Raw genomic sequence first — 25,537 nt, forward strand, 5'->3', positions numbered from 1 at the left:
TTAGAAAATAGCTTATCCAAATACCTGAAAATCATTTAGATTTACATTGAATGAGGCTAACAAGAGCAAAAACCTGTCTGCTTTTCAAAAATAAATATACTGCTCAAGAAGATACTTGGTAAATTCTGAAGTGTTTGTTATTTGCTTTTCCTAAAAATTCCAGTTTCTAAAAGTGAGGATACCTTCCCCTTCAACACAAAACAAAAATAATTGCCTTTGCATCGTGACCTGGTGCAACAGAAGTGACCTCACGCTCAAGCAAACCGTGCTCCCTCCATGTCAGTGAGGAGACCTGGAGGCCACAGAGGGAGGAATCCCCTCGTCCCCTGGAGTGGGCAGTTAGCTGGGGAGGCCGCTGGACCAAGCACGGAAGAGGAGGGTGGACAGGCCCATCGGGACCCAGTCAGCCAGTGTTATCTCACATGCTGTACGGTGATCCTGAGGGAGCCACATCAGCTGGTGTTGACAAAAAAGTCATTGCATCCTCAAGTGCCCTGATGCCATGTTGGAGTTCGGGGCACCTTAATGAATTAGGTGCCAGGTAGCTTCTCCTGGGCCAAGAAACAAGAGAATATCCTGAGCAGTTTCATATTGATAAATTTTAAAGGAAATGGACAAAGTCCTTAAAAATTTGACCAGCGGGAAAATTGAAAGCCTGATAGTCCTATAACTATGAAAAGAATTCAAAGTTGGAATAACATTAAAAAAAAATCAGGGTGCCTAGGTGGCTCAGTTGGTTAAGTAAGTGTCTGCCTTCGGCTGGGGTCATGATCCTGGGGTCCTGGGGTTGAATCCCGTGTTGGGCTCCCTGCTCAGCAGGGAGTCTGCTTCTCCCTCTGCCCTTCTCCCTGCTCATGCTTGCTCTCTCTCTCAAATACATAAAATCTTTATTAAAAATATATATACCGATGTACCTTTACCAGATTAAGGTATAATTAATTATATATAATATATATAATTATGTATATATACACATATATATGTATATATATATATATATATATAATTCTGTTAATTAAGGTATTTAACAGAAAGAGGAGAGAAATCCTCTCAGTGGACAAAGGAAAAAGCATTTAATAAAATTCAGCATTCACGTGTGCTCAAAACTCCTAGCAAACTAAGAATAGAAGGCAATTTCCCTAAACCGATAAAGAGTATCTTCAGAATAACTCTAGCAAACATATACCTCCTGGGTGAAATGTTTGAGAGCTATCTTTTGCGACCAGAAATAAAAAAAGGTACCCCCAGTACAGGTTCTGTGGAGTGCTGTACTCTCAGTCTCGGACAGCACTATAAAGCATAAAAAATAAAGGATGTGGGAATCAAAACGCAAAAATTAAAACCACCACCGTTTGCACATGATTATGTACGAAGAATCCAGAAGAATCTATAGAAACTGTTAGGATTAGTAAGTAAATTCAACAAGGTTGCTCTATTCAAGATTTAATAGGCAAAATGGATTGCATTTCTGTATACCATTAACAAACATAAAACAAAAATTATTTTAAGGTGACCATTTACAGTAACAGAAATATCAAATATCCGGGAATAAAACATACTCATTTGTGGGTCTTCTGTGAAAAAACTATAAAACACAAACGATGGTATGTACCATCTTTATGGCTTTAAAAATTTAGTATTAAAATGATGTCAGCTTTTCCCAAGCTGATTATACATTCAGAGCAGTCCCAGTCAAAGTTGCAGAGCCTGAGAAGTTGATTCTAAAATTTGTGTGGAAATGCAAAGGGCCAGTAATGACCCAAACCCATTAAGAAAGTAGAACAAGGCGGAGGTTCTTACTGTACTAGAAATCAAAACCTGTTACAAAGCTGCAGGAGTTGACCACGTGCCATGGACACAAGGCTAGACAGATGAGTGGACTTGAGCGGGGAGCTCAGATGTAAGAGGTGCCGTGGAACAGCGGGGAGGGCCAGCCTCTCCGCGGACAGTGCTGGCAGCCCAGACCTCTGTCCCAAAAGCCTCAACCTCATCCCGAACTCAGAAATCTATTCCAGGTGTACTGTAAAGTGTGGAGGGCAAAATCATAAAGTACCTGGAAGATAACAGGAGAATATACTTGAGACCTCCGAATAGGGCAGGCTTTTTAAATAGAGTGTGAAAAGCGTGAATGACAAAGTCAAGTTTAATCATTGGAAGACACCGTGAAGAGTCAGAAGGCAAGCCACGGGGTCAGAGAGCACATTTTGTAATACGTACAATAAACAAAGGACCTAAAACCTCGATACACAGGAAATTCCTACAAGTGAACGAGAGGCAACAATACCTAGCAAATGGAGTAAGGACTTGAACAGGTGCTTTACATAACAGAAGCCAAAGACCAATAAATACATGAAGATACTCAACTTATTAATCAATGAAAGGAAATTAAAACCAAAGTGAGATACCTCTACGTACCCACCAGCGTGGTTGAAATTTACAAGTGACCGTATCAGCTGATGGTGGAGATAGGCAATAGGAGTTCACCTACAGAACTAGTGGGAATGTGAATTTTTGCAACTACTTCAGAATCTCATTCCATACTACCTGCTCAGGTAGGAGGTAGGTGCTTCCTCTGGCTTGGCAGGTCGACTCCCCTTTCTCAGCTAAAGATACTTAACACAAAGCTTGACAAATGTGCATCATGGATACTCACAGCAACAAACACTGGAACAAACAAATAGCCTCAAACTGGAAACCACTCAGATAGTGTAGTGGATAGAAAATAAATCACGATACGTCCTTACCATAAAACTCTGCTGAGTGATCTTGTGAGCAAGCTAGCTGTTTGAACATGGAGAAATCTCACAACATAATACTGAGTGAAAGAACCCAGCAGAAAAAGCAAGGTTTGAGGGCGCCTGGGTGGCTCAGTGGGTTAAAGCCTCTGCCTTTGGCTCAGGGCATGATCTCAGGGTCCTGGGATCGAGCTTTTCATTGGGCTCCCTGCTCATCAGGGAGCCTGCTTCCCCCCTTCTCTCTCCCTGCCTCTCTGCCTGCTTGTGATCTCTCTCTCTCTGTGTCAAATAAATAAATTAGAACAAAACAAAAACCAAGGTTTGATTCTGTTGCTCTATGCCGTACAGAAAGCAGACCAGACTGAGCTGTAGCATATAGGGGTATAGGTTTAGGGGAGAAAAGGAATTTTGAAGAAGGGACTCCAGTCAAAGTCAGGATGGGCTTGAGGGAAGGCCTGGCGGGTCCTTCTGAGGGCCAGTGGCTAACTCGGGTGACCGTGTACGTGGGTGTTCACTGTGTGGTGAGCTACAGACCGGTTGATTTTTGGTTTGTCACCTGTCCTATAGAATTTTACAGCTAAACCTATTGAAGAGTATACATAACATTGTAGAGTTCTTTAGCTCTCTTGGAACAGAACCTGCCTTCTAACACACAAGCTTCCCTTCCAGCTCTCACACACGTTCAGGAACATGTCATGTGCCGCAGGAGGAGGCAGGGGACAGCCTGTGGTTCTAGCCAGAGAGACTGTCACTGCTCTTCGTGTCCAGATCTCATGAAGTACTGGCCAGGGACCAGTACTTCACCCTGGAGGCAGGACCTCCAGGTGGTGGTGGTCAGGAATGGCAGGGAGCCACGGGGGTGGCCGGGGTAGCCAGCCTCCTGCGTGCTCTTGGAAGTCAGTGCGGGCTCTGCGTTCCCGGGAGTTTTAGAGCCTCTGGTCCCGAGGCGCCCTGCAGGTGTGACGGCCCTGGGCGTGCTCCCCCTGCCATGGCACGGAGTGGCTTTCCTTCATCTCCTAAGTGATTATCGCAGGGGACTTCTCGGGAGCCTCAGGACGTTGAAGGGCTGGGGAGGTGCACAGCCCTTTTCACCTTTAGGACCGAGCAAAGGGGGCCAGTGTCCTAGAAGGAGCCATCAGAGGCTCACAGCTCTGCAGCTGGTTTTCTTGAGTGTTCTGAGAACATGAGTGTGTTTTCTCAACAGAACCATAATTCAGAAATGTTTGCTATTGCTGAGATTTCTAAATGCTTTTCCTTTTTAAAAATCAGGAAAGGGTATTAAATTTTATTGAACGCTAAGCGGTTTTACAGATGGTTACATAGATTGATTATTTGACATTTTTAATGTGCTATAGTATTTGAACAGATCTCTTAATACAAATAAATTTTTATACCCCGTGATAAAAGCTGTTTGATGTCACTGTGAGGTGTTCCTTTGATGTGCTGTTTGAGTTTTCAGGATAGCATAACCTGAAAAAGAATGGATTCTGAGGTCAGATCTAAATTTGAGTCCTGGCTTCTCCACTAAATCTGTGACTTTGGGGGCGTGCCTCAATTTTTCTTACCGGGTTTTCTCCTCTAGAATATGAGGCTAATACTAAAGACATAACATGTGTGAAACACTTAGCACAGTGCCTCATACATAATAAGTGACCAGTAAAAAGAAAAAATGCACATTTTTTTCTCTTCATAATTTTAGATTTTATATCTGAATTATTCAGTAAGATTGAACTGTGGGTTTGTGTGTGCTGTCTTTGTCAAGTCAAGTAGTAAAGTATATTTTATTATTTTCTAATACCTAAAAATGTGGAGGGCATGTCCCAGTGTGCATAGTGGGTACCAAATGCGTGTTGATGATGACTTTAGCTGTCATTTTTGTGATTAGTCACAACACCTTGAATAAAGTAGTGATTTTTTTAAATTAAGTTTTTTTTTTAAAAATTCCAGCGCAGTTAATCCTCAGCATTCTGCCAGTTTCCAGTGTGTAGAACAGTGGTTCAGCAGTTCCATCCGTTACCCAGAGCTCGTCCTGTGTGTACTCTTAATCCCGTCACCTGTTTCACCAAGCATGTATACTTCTCTATTATTTTTAAGCTTTTTTTTTTTTAGAGAGAGGGACAAGAAGAGAGAGAGAATCCCAAGCAGGCTGTACTGTTAATGCAAAGCCCAACTCGGGGCTCGATCTCACGACCCTAAGATCCTGACCTGGGCCGAAATCAGGAGTCGGCTGCTTAACTGGCTGAGCCATCCAGACATCCCTCACAAAGTCTATTTTAAATGAATACAGTGTAAGGAAAGACCCCTCTGTGTCTTCTGTAACTGTAATAGCAATGAACTGTAACAGCACTGAACTACGCTGACCCTTAAAAGTGAACACACTCACTGGCAAAACCAAAATCTTTCTTGGAAATGATGTTTTTCATGTTCTTTTCTTCCACACATTATGGTGTATTTAGGTTCCATATTCTAAAGTCAATTAGGTTCAATTTTACCAATTTTGGTAGCATGCTATTTTTTTAGGAAACCATCCTCTTACTGGGTTTTCAGATTTAATCAAAAAGAATAAAATCGGATAAACTAGATACCTGCCCAGGCCCACAGAATGTTCTACAGAAACCAGAAATCTAGAATCAAATCTAAGCATTTCAAAAACTTAGTATTGGGTTCCCTTACTGAGTAACACTTCTCAGAGCAAGACATTGTTCTCTGGTCCCGAAGTGTCACATACAGCGTACCTGTGAACACACGCACACCTGCATGTGTATTCAGACATCCATCCGTTACGGCAGTGGCAGACGGGGGCAGCCAGAGCCTTGGTATTACCTGGGAGTGAACTGGACAGAAAATAAGAGAGAGCGAGTGTGGTTTCCTTGTGCTCACAATCCGTCCATACCAGTTCCCTGAATCCGCCCTCTGTGAACTCAGTTCATTTGTGAGAAAATGCAGCGTGAAGCTAAACCTCATAACACGTGGAAGAGGGGATTTCTGAGCGTGGTACTGGACCACCACGGTTCGAGACCCATATACAATACAGGAGCTACGGGCCACATGTGGCTATTTCACATTAAAGTAAAATTAAAACTTCGGTTCCTCAGCCACATATCACATGGTCAGTCACTCCATGTGCCTATTTAAATTTAATTAAATAATTAAAATTTCCCTGGTACACTAGCCACATGTCGGGGACCTGGTGATAACAGTGCATACAGAGCGTCTCCATCACTGGGGGAAATTATTTCGGAAAGTGTTGCTCAGACGCAATCCTGTGTCATGATGGCCTTGCCAGGAGCCTCATGATCGAAGCCAAGTCCATTGTCAGCCCTTGATGAGGGGTCCGGAAGTTCTGTGATTCTTCCTCTGCTTAGAACGATAACCGTGGAGCCTTTCTTCTCCAGGTTCTGAAATTGGCAAACAGTATCTTAAAGAATTCATATGTCAGATCTTATTAAAATATTTATTTTCCACTCAAAACATTTTTATCTGAGTAGATGGTTTATTTATTCTGAGAATGAACAAAGCGGTGAAATTCGTATCTTTACAGAGAGCTCCCTGAAGGGGTGTTCCCGTTACAGGTGGTCCTTTCAATCCGAAATGAAAGTGGTCTTTGAATTCTGATATAACGTATAGTACCGATCTTTCCTAGTAAAACCACTTTTATGTTCCTGTGTTTTTGCAGAATCTCCGTTGTGTAGTAGTTCTGCATAGGAGTTTCAATGCCATTTATTATAACCTTGTTTCTCTTGAATTTGTCTGTAGGTTTGCAAAGATTCAAATCAGTGTATCTGAACCCATTATTCCATTCAGAGAAACAATCACAAAACCACCCAAAGTCGACATGGTCAATGAAGAAATAGGCAAACAGCAAAAAGTCGCAGTTATCCACCAAACTAAAGAAGATCAGAGCAAGATCCCTGAAGGCATCCAGGTTGACGCGGATGGGCTCATCACCATGACAACCCCAAATAAGCTTGCCACACTCAGTGTTCGAGCCATGCCCCTTCCGGAAGAAGTCACACAGATTCTGGAAGAAAATAGTGATCTGATTCGTTCTCTGGAGCAGCTGACGTCCTCTGTGAACGAGGGCAGAGATGCTCAGATGATCCACCAGAAGACCCAAGAGAAGATTCGCGAATTCAAAGGAAAACTAGAGCGATACCTGACAGGGCGGAAATGGAGGAACACTGTTGACCAAATCTGGTCATTTGGTCCAAGAAAATGTGGGCCCAACATATTAGTTAATAAAAGTGAGGACTTTCAGAACTCAGTATGGACAGGCCCAGCCATCAAAGCTTCAAAGGAGGGCAGTAGATACCGAGATTTGGGCAACAGCATCGTGAGTGGTTTCCAGCTAGCAACCCTCTCTGGCCCCATGTGTGAGGAGCCTCTCATGGGCGTCTGCTTCGTTCTGGAAAGATGGGACCTGAGTAAGCTGGAGGAACAAGGGTCAGGTGGCAGACACGGTCAAGAGCAAAGGGATGTGGCGCAGGATGCCCAGGGGGAAGGGGAGGCCTGTGCCGGGGGCGGCGAACAGCCGGGGCTCCAAGATGGCGGCTCTGAGCCCTCGGAGAAGAAGACCTCCCAGAAAGGAGAGCCCTCGCCCACTGACTGCTATGGACCCTTCTCAGGACAGCTGATTGCCACCATGAAGGAGGCATGTCGCTATGCCCTGCAGGTGAAGCCCCAGCGTCTGATGGCAGCCATGTACACGTGTGACATCATGGCCACCGGCGACGTTCTTGGTAAGAGGGGTGAGGACAGCGAGAAGTGCCAAGGGTGGCGGCGAGGTCCCCGAGGTTAGAAAACTCATACGCACTTACTGTGTGTTTTATAGAAGCTGCATCAACATCTAGTTACTAAGAACTAAGATCTTTGAAAGCCGAGTGCCTTAAACATGAAATCAGGACGGGTTGTGGGGGGAGGAAACTCGTCACCAGAGGTCTTCCCCTTGCAGCAAACAGACTGTTTTGTGTGATGAGAGGCATGGTGGACGGGGTGTAAACTGCCCGTTCGTGTTACCCCCAAACCTTTGCGGCGTTCTCTCTCTCAGTCAGTCTAGTACCCAGAGCCCTTCTGGAAGTGGTCAAGGAGGGCGGGGACATTCTAACCCACCTGACACAGCAGGGCTTCTAGAAGACCGTTATGGGGGCTTTATTTGTCCCTGACTATTACGTCAGATCCTACTCTGACCTTCCTCTCTCCGAACGAGGATCCTCTGGGATTCCTCGAGACTCGTAGCCCTGGCATTTAGTAGCTGCTGACAGTTAGTCCTTGGCACTGAGACGTCTTCCTTCCCCCGTGAGAAGGACGGTCTCTCTCAGCGATCAGGGGAAATCGACACGAGAGCCCGAGCACGGGGCTGGGAGCCGAGCCCGGCGCGGGTGGCTCTCCCGCGAGCCCAGGAGCGCAGAAGGGCGTCTGAGCAGTGGTTGAGAGAGTGGACCCCGGTGACCCGGTTTCCTCTAGCGCGGAGGTCCTTTGAGTCGATACGTGGTGGTTCTACATTCATTTTAGTAAAGTTCTTTGACTGATTCATTCCTAAAAGCAGATACCTAAATTGTTGGGGTGTTTTTCCCCCAAAGAAATTCAGGCCGGCCTCTGCGGCAGGGCCCTGAGGATAGGGCCGGAGCGGCCGCAGCAGCATGTCAGGAACAGCTAGGGGGACCAGCCCCATGGGTTTGGTGGTGTGACCGCTCAGAGCCCGTGTGTGCTTGAGGGACACCTGCGTGGAGGGGGGGCACGGGTCCTGTGCAGGGGTCTCAGCCTTACTTGGTTGCAGCGTATCCTTCACGGCTTGTGGGAACCGTAGATGAGTTTCAGGAAACCAATCAAGACCATTCCCAGCTGTTGCCCATTGTCAATGAGAACTTTCCCGACTCATGAAGGCAGAGGTGGAGTTAGGGTCAGGGAACCATGAAGGAGACCCTGACAGGTGCCACCTCCTCCAAAACACCTTCTTGAGCAGCTCACAGGCTCTCGGTGATGAGGTGTCACGGTGCCTCTCTTGGGTGAGAGTCTTGTCTCCTGCCTGTTTCCAGCTACGTGGGCCCATCCCTCCCTCCTACAAGTGGTGGCCCGTCCTGTGCCCGAGGAGCACATCTGTTCTCTAGTATATGTCCGACAGAGAACTCTCTGGAGCCTTTGGCTATGCTTTCACGGTGGGGTCTTTTGTGCCCTTTTGCTGCTGTGTCGCTGTCCCTTGGGCCAGCGTCCCGCTTCAAGCAGCCGTTCGTGGACGGAGCCCCGCAGATGTCCTGACCAGCGCGGAGCCCAGACGCGCTCTCGCCTCCCAGGTGTGGCCGTGCTGTCCTCGCGGCGTTTGGCCATTGCATCCCATCTCTGACTCATAGCGCGTCAGGACCAGCATCATTTCTTTTTTACATAAGTTACATCTTGCACTTGCCTCCCGGGAGGCAGAATCCAAATTTTGGTGATTGACTAGACTGCAGAAATTTGTGTGTCGTCCCACAAACGCCTCCATTACGTACAAGTAAACTGGGTCTGTGCTATTCCTCGTTTCCCTCGGGTTTTATGTAGATACACAATAGGACAGGAAGGCTTTTTTGTGGGTATTTTTGTTGTTGTGGTTGTTGTTGTAATACCAAGAGAAAGTCCCATCACCATAATCTTAACACACGGATTATTTTTTCATTTTTTTTCGTGTGTCTTTCCTTGCCTGGTGAGACCCGAAACTCTGTAAGCAGCGAGCGGACTGTTTCGATGGAGGCTCCTTCGTGTGTGTGCGTCCCCCGATGATCCGTGTCACCCACCGCACGGGAAGTAAGCATAGGCTGATAAGATGTTGTGTCAGAAACTCCACGCATCGCCAGAGGCCTAAATCATGCTTGTATGAATATGTACAAATCTTTAAAATTTTCTTAAAACTGCAGGAAATTACCATATGGCTTCTGAGTCTGCAATTTCTAGAACCTGGGGTTATTTTTCACCCCAAAAGTTCACCTGTTGGCAGAGATTACCCAGGATTTCTCAGAAGGACAAGTTTCGTGAGGACCGTGAGGTACAGGCTCCGGCCCCAGAGACGGAACCCACATACGAGGTCGGGGACCTGCTCATCCGCTTCTCAGCTGCCTTGAACGTGGGTGTCCTCTCTCCTGTGTTTGCTCCTGGGCCGCGGTCTGTTCCCTGATCTCCTCACTGAGGACAGTGAAGGACACACGTGCGAGGGAGCTGTGCCTCCCGGCTTGTCTCTCTTGACTCTGCCCACGTTTGTCCACAGTGTGGGCATGTCTCATCCTTACCCTGAAACGAACGGAGAAGATCCTTTCTGGTGTCATTAGTGGTCATTAGTTGGCCCTTTAATTCGGGTAGAGTCAGCGTAACACCCTGCATGCTCTCCTGACGCCTTTTCGTCTTCCGTCTGCTGTGCTTGTCCCCCTGGAACAGTGTGAGGACGCAGCAGCTACCTTCGTTGGCCCGACGGATTTGTGTTGGAGCTCCTGTTCCATTTGGGGGACAGGAGGATCTCTGCTTCTTTTTCTCTCACTGGGACCATTTGTGGTTGATGTTTCAGACTCTTGTTATTCCTGAATGGAATTGCATCTTCGAGTGTGCTGTCCTAAAACTTGTTCTGTTTCTCCTTCTTTATGTGGTGGAAGTGAAGTGATCCTTCTGAAAATCGTGGGTCCCCGTACATCCATGCTTGTCCTTCCCTCCCCTGCGCTCCTGGGGGAGTGACGGGAACACGGGTCTCCTGCCCGGACTGCCGGCTCCGGGGCGTTTTCTGTTGGGACGGGATCCGTCCTTGGCTCTCGGAGAGAGAAGGCAGATGTCCCACCTACCACAGGAAGCCGGGATCGGCTCCGCATTTGTCAGACCCAAACTCCAGGCAGACCGTTGAATCATCCCCTGCTGAGTCAGTGCTCCGTGCCTGCTTTCCCGTTTCCTGTCGGAAATCAGCACCAGGCCCCTGCACGTGACCGGGCGGCCCTAGGACAGTCCCTCAAAACACCCCTGTGATCTTGTCCCTTTCTCCAACCTGGCTGTGCACCTGGCCGTCCACTCTGTTCTGGTGCGTCACTGGAAGGGACCTGTATCTTGATCAGGGGGATTTCCCTCTTCTCTCTTAGGAGCGAAGTTGGTTTCTGCCTGGCCTGCTCCTGGCACACGGTCCACAGTGCGGGGCCTCTGATCCCGCAACGTGGCACCCGTGTGGGGGTTGGTTCGTGCGTGGCCTCCATACTGTGGCCACTGGCCGGCCTTCTTATACATTTCTGGAACCTGTGCCGTACCCTCCGCCTTTGATGTGCTCTGGAATCGTTCCCTCCCGAGCTGGTGTCAAGCCCTCATCCGTGTGAAGCTGCTTAGAGACGAGGGTCTTCTCTTCCGTCTGTTTTCTTGTTGCTTTGAAAGGTTCTTCCCTATGGAAGATGTCCACGTTCTAGCACCCAAGGTCCACACGGCCAGCTGCTCGCTTTCTGTTTTCCTTCTTTCTCAATCCCCACCTTCATCTGGAGCAGGAAACGCGGCGGCTTCTATGTTCCCAAGGCCTTCGCTTCCTGCCTGGAGATTCAGGGATCTTCCAGGCTTTGCTGGCGGATGCTCTGAATTCTCCAAGAATTGGCACAAGTAAAAAGACAAGTTTAGGTCTTCTTTAATTGGGCCAAATGACTTTCCTTCGTCTGTTTCAAAAACTTAATTCTTTCTACGCAGACTTAAAACAAGAAATCCTTTTGTAAGTGCATAGAATCGCTCACAATCAGGTTGGGACGTTCTGTGGAAAAATAGTCATCTCAAAATCGCTTTCCCTGGGAAATGGTGCCGGGAGGACGGCTTTCTTTACGCATGAACTCTGCTTTCCGAAGGTTTGGTTCTGTTCTCATTTTCTACCCACGAAAATTACCTTTAACTTTTTTTAAGTTTTTTTTTTTTTTTAATTCTGTTTATTTACTTATTTGAGAGAGCATGAGCAGGAGGGGCAGAGAGAGAGAGGGAGACGGAGGATCTTGGGCAGACTGCGTCGAGTGCGGAACCTGACACGGGACTCGATCTCACAACCCTGAGATCACGACCTGAGCTGCAACGGAGAGCTGGACGCTCAGCCGAGCACCCCGCGGGCGCCTCTGCCTGTACCTTTCCACAGCGGACACTGGAATTAGTTTGTGTTTGTGATTGTCCCCTGAGGAGCCAGCTGTCTGTGTCTTCCCTCTTCTAACTGGACAGCTTCTTTCATTCCCGGCTCCTCATGGTTTTCATCTTTGGCAGCAACTTCATGTATGAAAAATAACTCTTCCTGCTAGTTCTAGAGTTTCCATCACCGTGTGGGCTACAGCGGTCCTCCCTGTGTTTTTACCCACAGGGGTAAATGCTGGCACTGGGAGAACACACGTGCCTTACTGCGTCAGAAACAGCCTCAAGAAGTGTCACCCTGCGCTGTGTTAAGCATGATTCCTACTTTGAGAGGTGAGTTAGGTGACAAAGCCTAATTATGTAAAGCAGAAAGCACAGCAGAGCTGAATCAAGTGAACAAATGTGGTCTTCCAGTGAAATTTTGTGAGAAATTGGGATTAGCAAAATTCGGAACAGGGTAGACTTTTTGAAAGTGATGGTTCTTTGAAATGGGCTGTGCTGGCCGGAATGATCTGGAGTTGAGCAGCTAAGTGTGAAATTGGCTCTGTCTGTAGCTCAGCACTGAGGACTGCGAGGGGCGTAGAGAGGACATGTTCCCACTTGGTTTTCTAGGAGCTTCTGCTCAGCATGACCTCTAGCCCTGGATGGCTGGTTGGTTGAAGGCCACTGTGGAACCTTCCACCGACTCACAGGAACTCATCTTGTTGAATGTGGGTCTTTGCCTCGTCACCCTGATTCGTCCCGGTATTGATTAGCCTCCCGTCCACCTCGGATCTGATCATCCTGCCTTCTGCACCCGTGCATGGCCGGCGATCATCGGAAGGGCACAGCACTGCAGTCAGGGCGCTGACCCGTCATGCCGGTGGAGGGGGCAACTTGCTGACACACTTCCTCCACACTCGGGGCCGAGTTCCTCTGTAGAGGAGCCCCCGCTCCCTGCGGTGTCCACAGCACACTGTGGCCCCCGTTCGGTGGTAGCCCATCTGCATCCTGTCGAGCACAGCTGCCTGATTTAGCAGTCCGCTCACTCTGCGACACGAGGGAGAGGGGTCGGTGTGACCTGATTTATAAGAATCGCCAGTGCCCACCAATTGCTCTGCGTGTGTGTGTTCATTGAAGTTACACCGCAAGGGTTACCAGCGTAACAGAAACCACAAGATGAAAGCAAAATCTTCCTTCTTGGAAAGCAGTTTTCCACTTTCTTTTGCAATCTTAACAGTACCTTTTGCATAGCTGTAACGATAGAAGGCGTGTGATGTTTTGCGTTTTACATTTATTTCTTTTATAAGCCGCCTCCATTTGGCTACTTAGTATTCGCAGAGTTCATTTTAACCTCGGCATAACGTCCCATCCACGTGCGCTGTGATTTACTTCCCATCATCCCCGAATTGGAAATCTGTATTGTTTCCTGTAAGAGAAAACATTGCTGTGAACAGCTGCTTCTTTTCCTAAATTCTGGGGGGGTGGGGGGGTAAAAAAATTATACCTTTAACTGCCAACCTTCCAGCTCGAACGGCTGGGGTCTCGCTCCCTATTACAGACGAAGGAAACACACACTTGAGATCTGTAGTCCCGCCCCGGAGCAGAGCAGGTTCGGTGACGCCAGATGGCGAAGAGATGGTTTGGATCGTAGGATCCCACAGCAGACCTGGTGGGGCAGGTGACTCTGAGCAGCTGTGAGTCCTGAGCTGTTCGTGGCTCTGCGTGGGGTGGCGGACACTGCGCAGGGACCTTGGATGCGCGCTGCGGCAGTGAGCAACCCCATGTGGCCGGGCACACAGCGTCTGTGCTGACTGTCCTGTCCCTGGGGGCAGCTGGGGTCACTTGATCACATTCAGGCCCTGGGTTTGGGCTGGGACATTCGTGGCGCGGTCTCTCAAAGGCCAGCCCTCACCAGGCCCTTCCCATCGGTGCGCCTCTTGGTTGCCATATTTTCCCCAGATGGGTGCTTGCTCTTGGGGCCTCGGCCGCAGCACAGCGGGCCACATGCGATCTTTGGGCGCACAGACAGGAGCACACGTGGGTTGCAGGGGGGTTGGAGGACTCGCAGAGGCCACGCGCTCGCGGGCCCTCCCGGCTGCGGCTGCCACGGCGTCACTGGGAGAGCAGCGACAGCTTGAGAGGGTCCCGGTGTGGACGCGTCTGTCTTCAAAGCCACGTGCATTTGGAAGGTTCTGTTTGGAGCCGTTTTGCTCTGTTCAGTGACCCATCACTGTGCCCCAGTTTTAGGACTTAGTGGAATTCAAATTGTGTGGCTCCAAATGACACAATTGATTACACTCAGCCTCCACTGCAATTACTGATCCGCGCCCGCTGGCCTGACCCCCGAAGGAAGGGGAGGAGCTGCGGCCCCGGCGGTGCAGCCCAGGCCTCTTCCCTGCCCTGCCGGCCCACTGCTTCCTGCTCCACAGGCTCCTAAGGTTCCTCCTCTAAGGGGCTCGCTGGCTTGAGATGACTCGTTCACACGTGCCGGCTGCTCTTCTAAGGCTTCCTCTCCTCCTAGGAACTGCAGGTGGATGCGTACGGCCTGCGGGAGACCGTCACTGTGCTTGTCTCCGAGCTTCCGGACTGTACCCAGAGTGTCGGGTTCCATTCTGGGCGCTGCATACCAAGAGCAGGGAGAGCAGGTCACGGTGGCCCGGGTAGGAAAGGGTCAGGGTAGAACAGGAGTGAAGGCCCTGTCACGGAAAGGTGGGGGGTGTTCGGGGCAGAGGAGAGAAAGCCAGGTAGCCGTCCTCGAGGAGCTTATAGGCTGCTCTGTGCCACAGGGGTGACACTCGTCCCGTGTGATCGAAACCAGAGCTGGCAAACTAAAGGGGAGAAGATCTGGGGCTGGCGAGTGGCCCGGCGGGGAAAGTGGCCCTGACCTGGCCTGGGCCGCGCGGTACAGGTGAGCTGGAGCTGGGCCCGCAGAATCCCTCCATGATGGATCTGGGTGACCCTGCCGCTCCCTTCTGACCCTCCGTTCTGTTTCTGTCCGGTCCGGACAGCGGGCAGGGCTGGTGTTTCATCTCGGGGGTACTGCAGTGGAGGGGTCAGGCTGCATGGTGGGGGTGCCCAGGCAGCTGCGGTCAGCATGGGGCTGGAGGGTGATGGGGGTTGGCGGGGGCAGGTGTACAGACAGGCTTGGGAGCCCAGGTGTGGCCTCCGTCGTTGGGACGCACACAAATGATCGCCGATTCAGCTCTCCGCAGGGAGAGTTCAGAGAAGCAGACAGAGCCTCGGTGAGTGTTTGTGGGTGGACATTGGTACTGAACAGTTGCTGCTGACGGTCAGAGGGCGAGGGTCCGAGGGGGGTGATGCTGATGCCGGGAGAGCCGGCAGCGGCACTGGTCAGTCGCTTCGCGGCCACACAGAAATCATGAGTGGATGGGAAGGGACACTGGCCGTCTGAAAGTGATGGGGCAGGGTCAGCGAGGCAGGGCACTTGAGCCGGGCCTGTGGCAGAGCCCCGGTGTTGCAGTGGGGACCTGAGCACCGGGGAGGCGGAAGAAGGGCGCAGAACCTGTGGGAGTGAAGGGGAAGGCCGTGCCTTTCAGCACTGCCAGAATTCCATCTGTGTGGTTTTCAGCTAAGCCTGGGGGGGAGGGTGACCCATTAGAGTTTTTAGGGTTTTTTTATTCTAAGGCTGCCCCATGACACAATGGGCCTCCTGCCTTTTGTTTGCCTCGGTCCTTCCTGATCCCCACCACCAGGGGGACTTCTGAGTCGGAGGAGCCCGCGGTCAGAAGGCTGGCTCCGGGTCCCCAGGTGCTCGTTGGAAACAAGCAGCCCTGGGTGGGCGCAAGCATCCCGGGTCATGCCCCTGGCACCCAGGAGGGGAGAGCCGGGGGGCCCGTGGTGGTGCTCAGAGGAGAGGTCTGCTTTGTTCAGCCACAGCATCGTAAACCTTGAAGGACATGTTCCTAGATCAGCTGTGCAATTAGAGCCACTTTTTCTAAGTGGTCTGTGAACTGGGAGGCTTTAATGAGAGTGTGCGGGCCTAGCCGGGCCTCACGGCCCTGGGCAAGGCTTGGTGTCTGTTCGCAGAGTCTGTCCTGCGCCTAGGTTGGAAGGAGCCTTGTGCCCCGAGGTGCTTCTACGGGAGCATCAGGGAAGACCTCTCCCTTCCCAAGGTCAGCCAGCCTTAGGCCGGAGGACAGAGTACAGGTACCAGCCGAGAGGATTTTCTGGCCCTCCCGTGATGGGGCAGGAGATGTTATTACCAGACCTAAAAGATACCGAAGACCATCCGTTTTCAGGGAAATTAAATACTTATGCCACTTACATATTATAAAAACATGAGCATGCATTTCTGTGTGTGTGGTTTTCGTTCCTGATACAAAAATGTCTCTGTGCCCGTTGCTTGCTTCCTGGGCCCACATAGCCTTAAACCATCAATGTCATGTTAATAACATCTCATAGTGATGAAAATATTTCAGTATTTACGAAGCGCAGTCACACTCATCTCCCTGATTTCGTGCCCAGAGACTGCTCATGGGTAACACTGGACCTGAGGGTCCTTTTCACAGGCTCCGGCTTCTCGTGCCGTGTTGGACGGATTGCCTTTTGGGTCAGGCCGCTTGGGGTGGTCTCACTCCTTGTTACCTTTAGGTCTCTAATTTCTTGTAGATTTTCTTTTAAATACTTAAAAAGCATTCCTGCTTTTGTAGACCAAAATGGTTGACCGAGTCACTAGTGGTTTGTTCTGGGGCGTGCATAATCTCGGCTCTGTGTGGCTCTAGACACGTAAGAGCTCAGTGAATTTAAGAGTTGTCTGGCTTTGCAGGTCGGGTCTATGCTGTCTTGTCGAAGAGAGAAGGCCGGGTGCTTCAAGAAGAGATGAAAGAAGGGACGGACATGTTCATCATCAAGGCCGTGCTGCCCGTCGCCGAGAGCTTCGGCTTTGCGGATGAGATCAGGAAGCGGACGAGTGGCCTGGCCAGCCCACAGCTGGTGTTCAGCCACTGGGAGGTAACAGCGCGAATCCCCATCCCTGCTCCTCGGTCCCCGTGTGCGGCCTACGCTTGACACCAGGCTGAGCAAACACCTTCCCGCGCCGGCTGGCCTTCCTGGGGCTCTGGTCCCTCGGGGGCACAGAAGGCCTGCGGCTGCTTCTCATCCAGGGTGAATGATCCTCGGGTCACAGGCAGCCTGTAATACGCACGCGCACACACACATTCGTCCTTTCTTTTTACGGCATGCAACGTTCAATCCTGTGTTTCCCTTCGAAGATAGATTTTTTTCCGTGTAGGATGCAACTTTTTATTTTTTTTATTTTTGTTTTTTTATTATGTTCAGCTAGCCAGCATACGGGACATCATTAGTTTTTGATGTAGTGTTCAATGATTAGCTGCGTATAACACCCAGTGCTCAGCGCGTGCCCTCCTTAATGCCCATCGCCCGGTTACCCCACGCCCTCACCCTCCTCCCCTCTGAAACCCTCAGTTTGTTCTCTGGAGTCCAGAGTCTCTCATGGTTTGTCTCCCCTCTGATTTCTTCCCATTCAGTTTTCCCTCCATTACCCTCTGCTCTAGTCCTTACTGTGCACGTATGAGTGAAACCGTATGATAATTGACTTTCTCTGCTTGACTTATTTCACTCAGCATAATCTCCAGTCCTGTCCATATTGATGTTAAAGTTGGGTAGTCATCCTTTCTGGTGGCTGAGTAATACTCCATAGTGTATATGGAGCACATCTTCTTTATCCATTTGTCTGTTGAAGGGCATCTTGATTCTTGCCATAGTTTGGCGACTGTGGCCATTGCTGCTGTGAACATTGGGGTACAGATGGCCCTTCTTTTCACCACATCTGTATCTTTAGGGTAAATATCCAGTAGTGCGATTGCTGGGTCGTAGGGTAGCTCTGTTTTCAACATCTTGAGGCATCTCCACACTGTTCTCCAGAGCGTCTACACCAGCTTGCACTCCCACCAGTAGCGCAAGAGGGTTCCCCTTTTTCCACATCCTCACCAGACCTCGAAGATAAATTTTTAAAGCAAAATCACAGACATTTTAGAAGTGAAGCTCTTAGGAGCTTTCCTCCAGGGAAATACTTATGGTGTTTAGAGGGGACGGATCCGCTTCTTGCCGGGGACAGCCTTCAGTTCCTGTGTGTCCCCTTGTCCGAGGCCCCTGTTGTGGGGGCTCAGGCTTCCTCTGGCTTTCGCGTGTGGTGGGATGAAGTAGCTCATGAGAGCCCCTCACTGTCAGCGTGGGCACAGGTAGTTGAAGAGCAAAGCTTATCCCTAATTAATACCGCAAATGTCGACCGCGAGGACGTTGTTTTCTCACCCGGGGGAGAGCAGGAACTGGGGAGGGTGGGGGGGTCAGAGCAGGCTTCCTGAAGCATCTCTGGAGGGAGACCGTGCAGACCTGAGACCAGAGGCTGGCGCGGCCGAGGAGCAGCGATGGTGGAGTGCAGGGCACATTTCAAGACACGACCTCAGGTCTGGAGTAGAATTCCAGAGACAGAGAGAGCGCAAGCATGGGGGGTGGGAGAAGCTCCCTGCCGAGCAAGGAGCCAGACACTTGATCCAGGACCTGGGGATCACAACCTGAGCTAAAGGCAGACGCTTAACCCACTGAGCCCCCAGGTGCCCCCGGAATAGAATTTGTTAACTACTGCATATAAGGAGAAAGGCCAGGGTAAGAAGGCAGTTTCTGTCGTAACTTTACAGGGAATAGAAGTAACATCACAGCGTCCACTTTTCCCCTGGAGGTTCATGGTTTGGTGGGTCTGGTGTGGGACCCTCCTGGTTTCGGGTATCACTTTGCACTGACTGGGGCTGACCGTGGAGCCTGCTGAGTTTGTCCTGCTGAGTTAAAGCATGTGCAGTGGGGGACTGGGGGCCGTCGCGGGCGGGGCTGGTACACGCTCACCTGGGCTTGCTCTCGGCCCCGAGGCCCAGCCTGGGCTCTCCCTTCAGCGCCGCTCCTGGTGCTCACCTGGTGCCGCTCCAGCCAGACCCCCGCCCCTGTTTCTCTCGTGTCCATCAGTCGGGGGGCTCCCGTTTCAAAGCAGGTCACGAAGTGGAGTATAGTAAGTGAGGGAGAATCTCCTTTCTAAAATGAATTCTAGGGCCCCTGGGTGGCTCAGTGGGTTAAGCCTCTGCCTTTGGCTCAGGTCATGATCCCAGGGTCCTGGGATCGAGCCCCACATCAGGCTCTCTGCTCAGCAGGGAACCTGCTTCCCTTCCTCTCTCTCTGCCTGCCTCTCTGCCTACTTGTGATCTCTGCCTATCAAATAAATAAGTAAAAAATCTTCTAAAAAAATCAATAAAATGAATTCTATAGTCAAGTCAGTCAGCAAAGTAGAGAAAGGGGACACTTGAGAGAAACAGACTTGACGGGGCAGATTGTCTAGGCAGTTCGTGTCCCCCGAATGGAGGCCAGTGAAGCTGCTAATCCAGGACTCACACGTCCTTAAAGCTCGACAGTAGCACCATCACTCTTGTTCTCATTTAGGTTTATTTTTTATTTATCTTTTTTTTTGTTGGCACAGTTTTCATCCTAACAGAGATTTACTGTGAACTTTTTCTTGCATTTTGTATCTGTGTCTAGAAACGAAGTGAAGTGTTGGTTGTTTATTTGGTTTATATCTGAATAGGTGTCATTGCTCTGTTTCATTATGGAGCAAACAGGAGCTCTGAGACATTGACCGCACTGGTTCCTTTCTGCATGTAAGTGGTAGTAATTCCCCTCAGCCACGCTCCCAGCTTTCTGGCTCTGGCTCTGGGCTCTGAGCTTCTACTTCCAGGAGCGGGTGGGTCACAGCAGCTTCTGAGGAACCCCGGCTCTGGTGTAAAGACGTTCGTGATGCTCTTAATGAAACACATCGCGACAGTCCTCTGCCCGTGTTCTAGGGAGCAGACGTGTGATTACGGGGCGAGGCGGCCAAACGATACTCAAACCAAAAAGGGATTTGTGGCCCTTCACTGCCGTGACACTTTCGTCATCGGTGCTGGCATCGCTGAAAACTGCTTCTTGAGCCTGCAGCGCACGCTTGGAGTATCTTGGAGGTGATCAGTCATCGTCTCGGGATGACGGCCTTGATCCGCGTTGGTGACGAGAGCAGGTTGTCCTGTATTTGGTCGGAACAGAGAGAGCGCAGTTAGCGATCCCCTGGGTTCTCGGCTCTGAAGGGCCAAAGCAGGTTTCCACGGCAGGTGCCTCACGACTGGAGGACTCGGATGTTTGAATCCCCACGGTCTGTTTTTTGTTAGAAATACGTCATCATCTTAGGTTGGGCTGAACCCCGACAGGGGTTTATAAAATGCATTTTTACAAACCTGTCAAATTTCTATTATTTCGTAATTGCAAATAGGCAGGTAAGGCTGCTCTGTGCAAAGCGTCTCGGGGTGGAGTGGCAGAGGTAAGGCAGAGGCTCTCTGGCTCGTCCGGGGCGGCTGCCGGGGCAGTGGGGGCTCGCAGGGAGGAGCCGCCTTTCTCAGCATTTGGCTTCTGCCCCCCGAGCCCGTATCCCTGCATTCCAGCATTGCAGCCGGGAAACGGGTGCACCTTCCCTACGGGGACACACATGGGGTTTTGCATGTCTCCCGTCACCTGCAGACACTCTGTGGCCACATCTGGTCCTGCCACCAAACAAGGACGTTGGGAAGTGTCGTCTTTGACTGGACCAGGAGTCAGCAAAGTACGGCCTGTGACATGTTTGGGGAAATAAAGCCACCGGCCTGTGGCCACTCCTGCCCCCGTGCACACTTCCTGTGGCGGCTTTCACACTGAGCTGCGCGGCTGCCCCACACACCGTGCGGCTCCGTCCAAGCTGTTTCCTGTCTGGCTCTTCACAGAGCTGTGCCCCCTCCTGTCGAGCCTGCAGATATCCGCCCCCCACCTGAAATACCTTTCAGCCCACTCCCATCCAGGAACCGGTATTTAGGAACGACTAGTGTAACAGCATCCAGGCTTTACCAAATGGGCAGATTTTGTTGATGTGAAAACCATGATGGTTTTTTTCAATCTCCTTTTCCTCTTGATAAGGAAGAAGAAAAAAAAAAAAGCCAGAAATCTTACATACTTAATAATAGTGGGATTTTTTTTTTTCACCCGATACTTTCTGGCTTCATTAGTTTGTTATTAACAGTCAGTCTCTTAATAACTTTAAAGAAGATCATAGTCAAGCTTTCAGTGCTGTCCTCTCTCGTCCCCCTGCCACCTGTCCTGGTCCTCTTCCCAAAAGCGTCCCATCTTTGAAAGTCTTGAAAACGATGTTGTAATTAAATGTCATTGATCTGATAGTTTCTGGCTGTCTTGGCTTTCCCCCCATCGCCGGGTTTAGAAATAACACAGTTGTTGAGATCTGGCTTCTCCCTCCAAGGCACTTTCTTTCCTTTGTGTTCTGTCACACCATATAATTTACAATCAAGAGCTTTTGAGAGAAAGTGCTTCAAAAAATAGAGGAGATAAGATTACAGGCGTTCTCCACGAGGAAACCTTTGAAGTCAGCAATCCCATAATTTCTCTTTCTATGTTTTGCCCCTTCTATGAAAAAGGAAGAAAAGGAGCTAATAACAGGCACAGAAAGGAAAATAGCCCAGCCAGTGCGGTGGTACACGCGTGTCGGCGCGGGCCCGGGATTGGCTGCGGGCGCCTGAGCCCACCCCGCGGGGCGGGCCAGGGTTCACCCGCGGTGAGGACCGTCAGCTCCGATCACAGGCGAGTGTTTCCACCTGCCAGCCGTGATCCTGGTGGCGCTGGCACGGGGCCGCTCGGGAGCGCCCCAGGCTTTCCTCCTGGGCTCTTTTTCTTCTTCTTCCTCTAGATGCCCGGGACAGCAGTGAGAACTTGGGTGCCCGCCTTCCCGTGAACTAGAAAATGCCATTCCCTTCAGGCTGTGGGGTTGCAAAAAATATTCTTGCAGTGGGCAGATAGACGAATCCTGGGTGAACCAGTTAGGAAACAGCATCTTTTCTTCCAAACCGCCGGCTCGAGGATGCTGTTCTGTAGGGCACAGCACCGTGTGGGCACCGGAGCCCACTGGGGTGGGGTGGGCTGGAGCAGGTCTCCAGAGGAGGCCTCCAGCAGACAGAGGTGAGGGGAGAAGGCTTGGAGTCTTGGCCCGCAAGCTGAGCAAACCTCGGAAGGCCCGAGGCCCACACAAAATGAGATTTTTGGAAACTCCTGGTGTTACATTTTTGAAACAAGGACTCTGGTCTGAAGTTGGCCAGACTGAGTCAATGTCTCTCAACTAGTAGTTCATTTCTTGCTGTTTATAAAATTTGTTGCTTTTTTTAGCAGGATTAACAACTCACTCACTCCTGCCCCCCAGACCTGCTGGGAACATACAGCTTCTCTATGCTCTGTGATGGGTTCCTCATCCCGCTGGGGAGGGCAGGGTGCCAGTAACCAGCCTAACAGTAGCCTGCAGTGTAGATGGTCTTTGGGCACCACAGCTCGTGGGACTGTTCCGTTTCCCAGCTGCCTCCCCTTGCCCCTGAGGACCGGCCTTTGTGGCTGTGGGTGGGGAGGTAGGGGGACCTCCAATCCGCTCGCCCTCCGCGTCTTCCCTTGCCTTTGGCAATGTGTCTAAGAAGAAGTTGCTGCGGCTGAGGTTGAAGAGCTTGCTGCCTATGTTCTTCTCTAGGATTTGGATGGATTCCTGTCTCACATTGAGGTCTTTCATCCATTTTGAGTCTATTTTTGTGTGTGGTGTAAGGAAATGGTCCAGTGTCATGCTTCTGCACGAGGCTGCATGTGACCATTTGCTGAAGAGACTGTTTTTTTCCACTGGACATTCTTTCCTGCTTTGTCGAAGATGAGTTGGGCATAGAGTTGAGGGTCCATTTCTGGGCTTTCTCTTCTGTTCCACTGATCTATGTGTCTGTTTCTGTGCCAGTACCCTACAGCCTTGATGATGACAGCTTTGTAATAGAGCTTGAAGTCTGGAATTGTGATGCCGCCAGCTTTGGTTTTCTTTTTCAACATTCCTCTGGATATTCGGGGTCTTTTCTGGTTCCATATAATTTTAGATGATTTGTTCCAGCTCTGTGAAAAATGCCGATGGTGTTTTGATAACAAGTGCATGGAATGGGCAGGTTGCTCTGGGCAGCACAGACATTTTCACAGTATTTATTCTTCCAGCCCGTAAGCATGGGCCATTTTCCATCTCTTTGTGTTTTCCTCCATCTCTTTCCGAAGTGCTCTGTAGTCTCTGGAGTACAGACCCTTTACCTCTTTGGTTAGGCTTATTCCCGGGTATCTGATGGTTTTTGGTGCTATTGTAAATGGAAGACCAACTATTTTAAAATACAGTTTTCTTTCATTTCTGTATTTTACATTGAAAAGTGTTAGGATTTGAGGCCTCTTAATAAATACCACTCCTTTCTTCCCCTAATTGAAAAATGAGAGAAACCAGTAACAAAAAGAACCAGGCACATTAATGTCAGACCGTCACCTTCATTGCCGATCACACTGGCCGTGGAGAACGTAGTGTTGAGCACCCAGTACTGTGCTCCCGAGGGAGACTCGCTGGATGGCAGTGCTCCTACCACAGGGGCAGGGCAGGGCGGCCAGTGTCAGTGTCCCAGAGGGACAGGCAGGCTCTGTGCCTCCTGGGGTGGCTTCTAGTGGACAGGGGAAGAGGCCCCACTCCCGAAGTCTGTTTCCTCCTCTCGCACTTACCAGCCAGATTCCGTGCTGAGGGGGCAGAGAGAGGCCCCGAGGGTCAGTCTCGTGGAGCTTTCTCTGCCTGAAGGAATCTTTGGGAGTGGAAACTATCCCCCTACTCTTCTGTGCTGTCCTGAAAGTCAGTCCTTTGGGCGTGGACCTCAGGAAAGTCCACCTTCATCGATAATCACGGTCTGGCTGCTGGTCGACACAGAGCAACACAGCCCCTCACCTCGGTGACTTCCCCCCTGCCGGAGCTCTGCCCTCTCCCTCCCCCAAGCCGTAGCCTGAGAGAGCGAGTGTCCCCAGCGCGCCCGCCCCTGGACTTGTCTTCCTCGCTGTGGGGTGGCGAACAGCCGTGGGCCCAGAGAGAAGAGGGAAAGAGGTGCCTCCGCCTGCCTCTTGACTGGGCAAAATGGGTGAACCAAGCGGTCTGGCTCACCAGGCGGCCCACAGAGTTTTGGAGCAGAAGGCTCAGAATCGTCGAGGACGGGTTTACAGGTGTCAGTCTTTGCTGGGGACAAAAGCAGACTTGATGCAGAGACACTAGTTCCCAGAGAGATCCTAGCAGAAGGGATTTTTTCACATTATTCCAGGTGAAGTTTCCCTCGTGGGAAAGTGGGAGGTGGCGGCTCTGGGGTGTGTGCTCCCGGCTCTGTCTGTCCGCGTCCTTCCTTCCCGCCTCCCGCACCCTCCGGTCTCTTCCCGTTTCCAGCGCGTCGTCCCGGCTCCGCTGTGGCCCTGCAGCGGAGACCGCAAGGCGGGCTCCATGAAAGCGTGGTTGCCTGACCCAGCACGTTCTGTCGCCTTCTCTTACAAGGTCGTCCCCAGCGACCCCTTCTGGGTGCCGACCACCGAGGAGGAGTACCTGCACTTCGGGGAGAAGGCCGACTCCGAGAACCAGGCCCGCAAGTATATGAACGCCGTGCGCAAGAGGAAGGGCCTGTCCGTGGAGGAGAAGATCGTGGAGCACGCGGAGAAGCAGAGGACCCTCAGCAAAAATAAGTGACCGCTGCGCCCAGCGTGGGTGCTGGGACGGCCCGCCGTGCTGCCGTCTCGCCACACGCTCCTTTTCAATAAAGCTGATCCTTAGAAATGTTTTAAAGAGGCGTCGGAGAGCATGTTTCCAGAGTGTGTGTTTGATCGATTCCGGGGTGCGAGGAGACGCTGTTACAGACGACGTGGCAGCGACCTCCACCCCGGGCAGTCTGTGGCTGATGGACTTCTCCACGCAGCCCTAGTTCACGGCGGCTTCCCGCATCTCCGCGTACAGTCTCCTCTGTCCCTTGGAAGAGACCACGTGCTCCAGGGGCCACCTGCCTTTTAGCTGGTTGAACCAGGCATGGTCACAGCGACCCTTCCTCCAGTGGGTCCATCTGGGAAACCAGTGTCCTGTGCGAGTGCTGCCGGCCTCAGCCCTTGGGCTGCGTGTCCCGCACCAGTGACACTGCCCCTGTTCATTGCCCATGGGTGTCAGTGACAGTTAAGCCCCACACCTTTTCTTTAGACAAAAAAAATAATTTCTGTAATTTCCTTGACAGCTTCATCGTAGTCTTAAGGGACATTAGCTCACGTGACGAGATCATTGCCTCGACTGCAAATATTTTTCTTAAATTGCCTCGGCTGTGTCCTTCAGGGAGATCGCCATAGAAGGAGCAAATGCGATTCAGCCAGAAATAGATTTTGTAATTTTTGATGTTGTACGAATAATTTTTATTGCCACTTAAAGGAAGGATTCTTTTTCAAAACTCATAAAATTATCAGGCCAGACTTTTTTATTTCGAAATGATTTTAATGTTCCCCCCCCCCCCAATAAACTAAATCAATAAACCATGTCTTCATGCTAGTTAGAGATGTTACCTTCAGTCTTCGAGCTCTGGGCTAGTCGGGCGAGTCTGGTTGACCCCGACGCTGGAGAAGGCGCTACCAGGTAGTTGACTCTGTTTAAGCGTAGCAGGTGCTGATGTTCAAAGTAACTTGGGAGAGTTGTCCACGCGCTGGCTTATCTTGAAAACTCCGGCGGCGCGGGAAAAGCTGACACATCGATACATCGCGTTTGTAAATACCATCCTTCCCGCTGCCAGATGTGCTGGGAAGAGGATTCTTAGACTCTG

The 25,537-nt window shown here is 50.6% G+C and overlaps 1 protein-coding gene across 2 annotated transcripts in view; it reads left to right on the forward strand.

Annotated features, from left to right (window-relative positions):
• EFL1 (elongation factor like GTPase 1) overlaps window positions 1-24,528 on the forward strand; it is a 128,936-nt gene extending 104,408 nt beyond the window's left edge. For both annotated transcript variants that reach the window (XM_082736221.1, XM_082736222.1), the window contains exons 18-20: window positions 6,492-7,474; window positions 16,588-16,772; window positions 24,244-24,528. In XM_082736221.1, coding sequence (XP_082592347.1) covers window positions 6,492-7,474; window positions 16,588-16,772; window positions 24,244-24,432 — 1,357 coding nt within the window. In that variant the 3' untranslated portion in view covers window positions 24,433-24,528. The remainder of the gene's footprint in view (window positions 1-6,491; window positions 7,475-16,587; window positions 16,773-24,243) is intronic.
• Window positions 24,529-25,537: the final 1,009 nt, after the last annotated feature.

The sequence above is a fragment of the Mustela nivalis genome (genome assembly GCF_964662115.1).
Source record: "Mustela nivalis genome assembly, chromosome: 6".
Lineage (NCBI taxonomy): Eukaryota > Metazoa > Chordata > Mammalia > Carnivora > Mustelidae > Mustela > Mustela nivalis.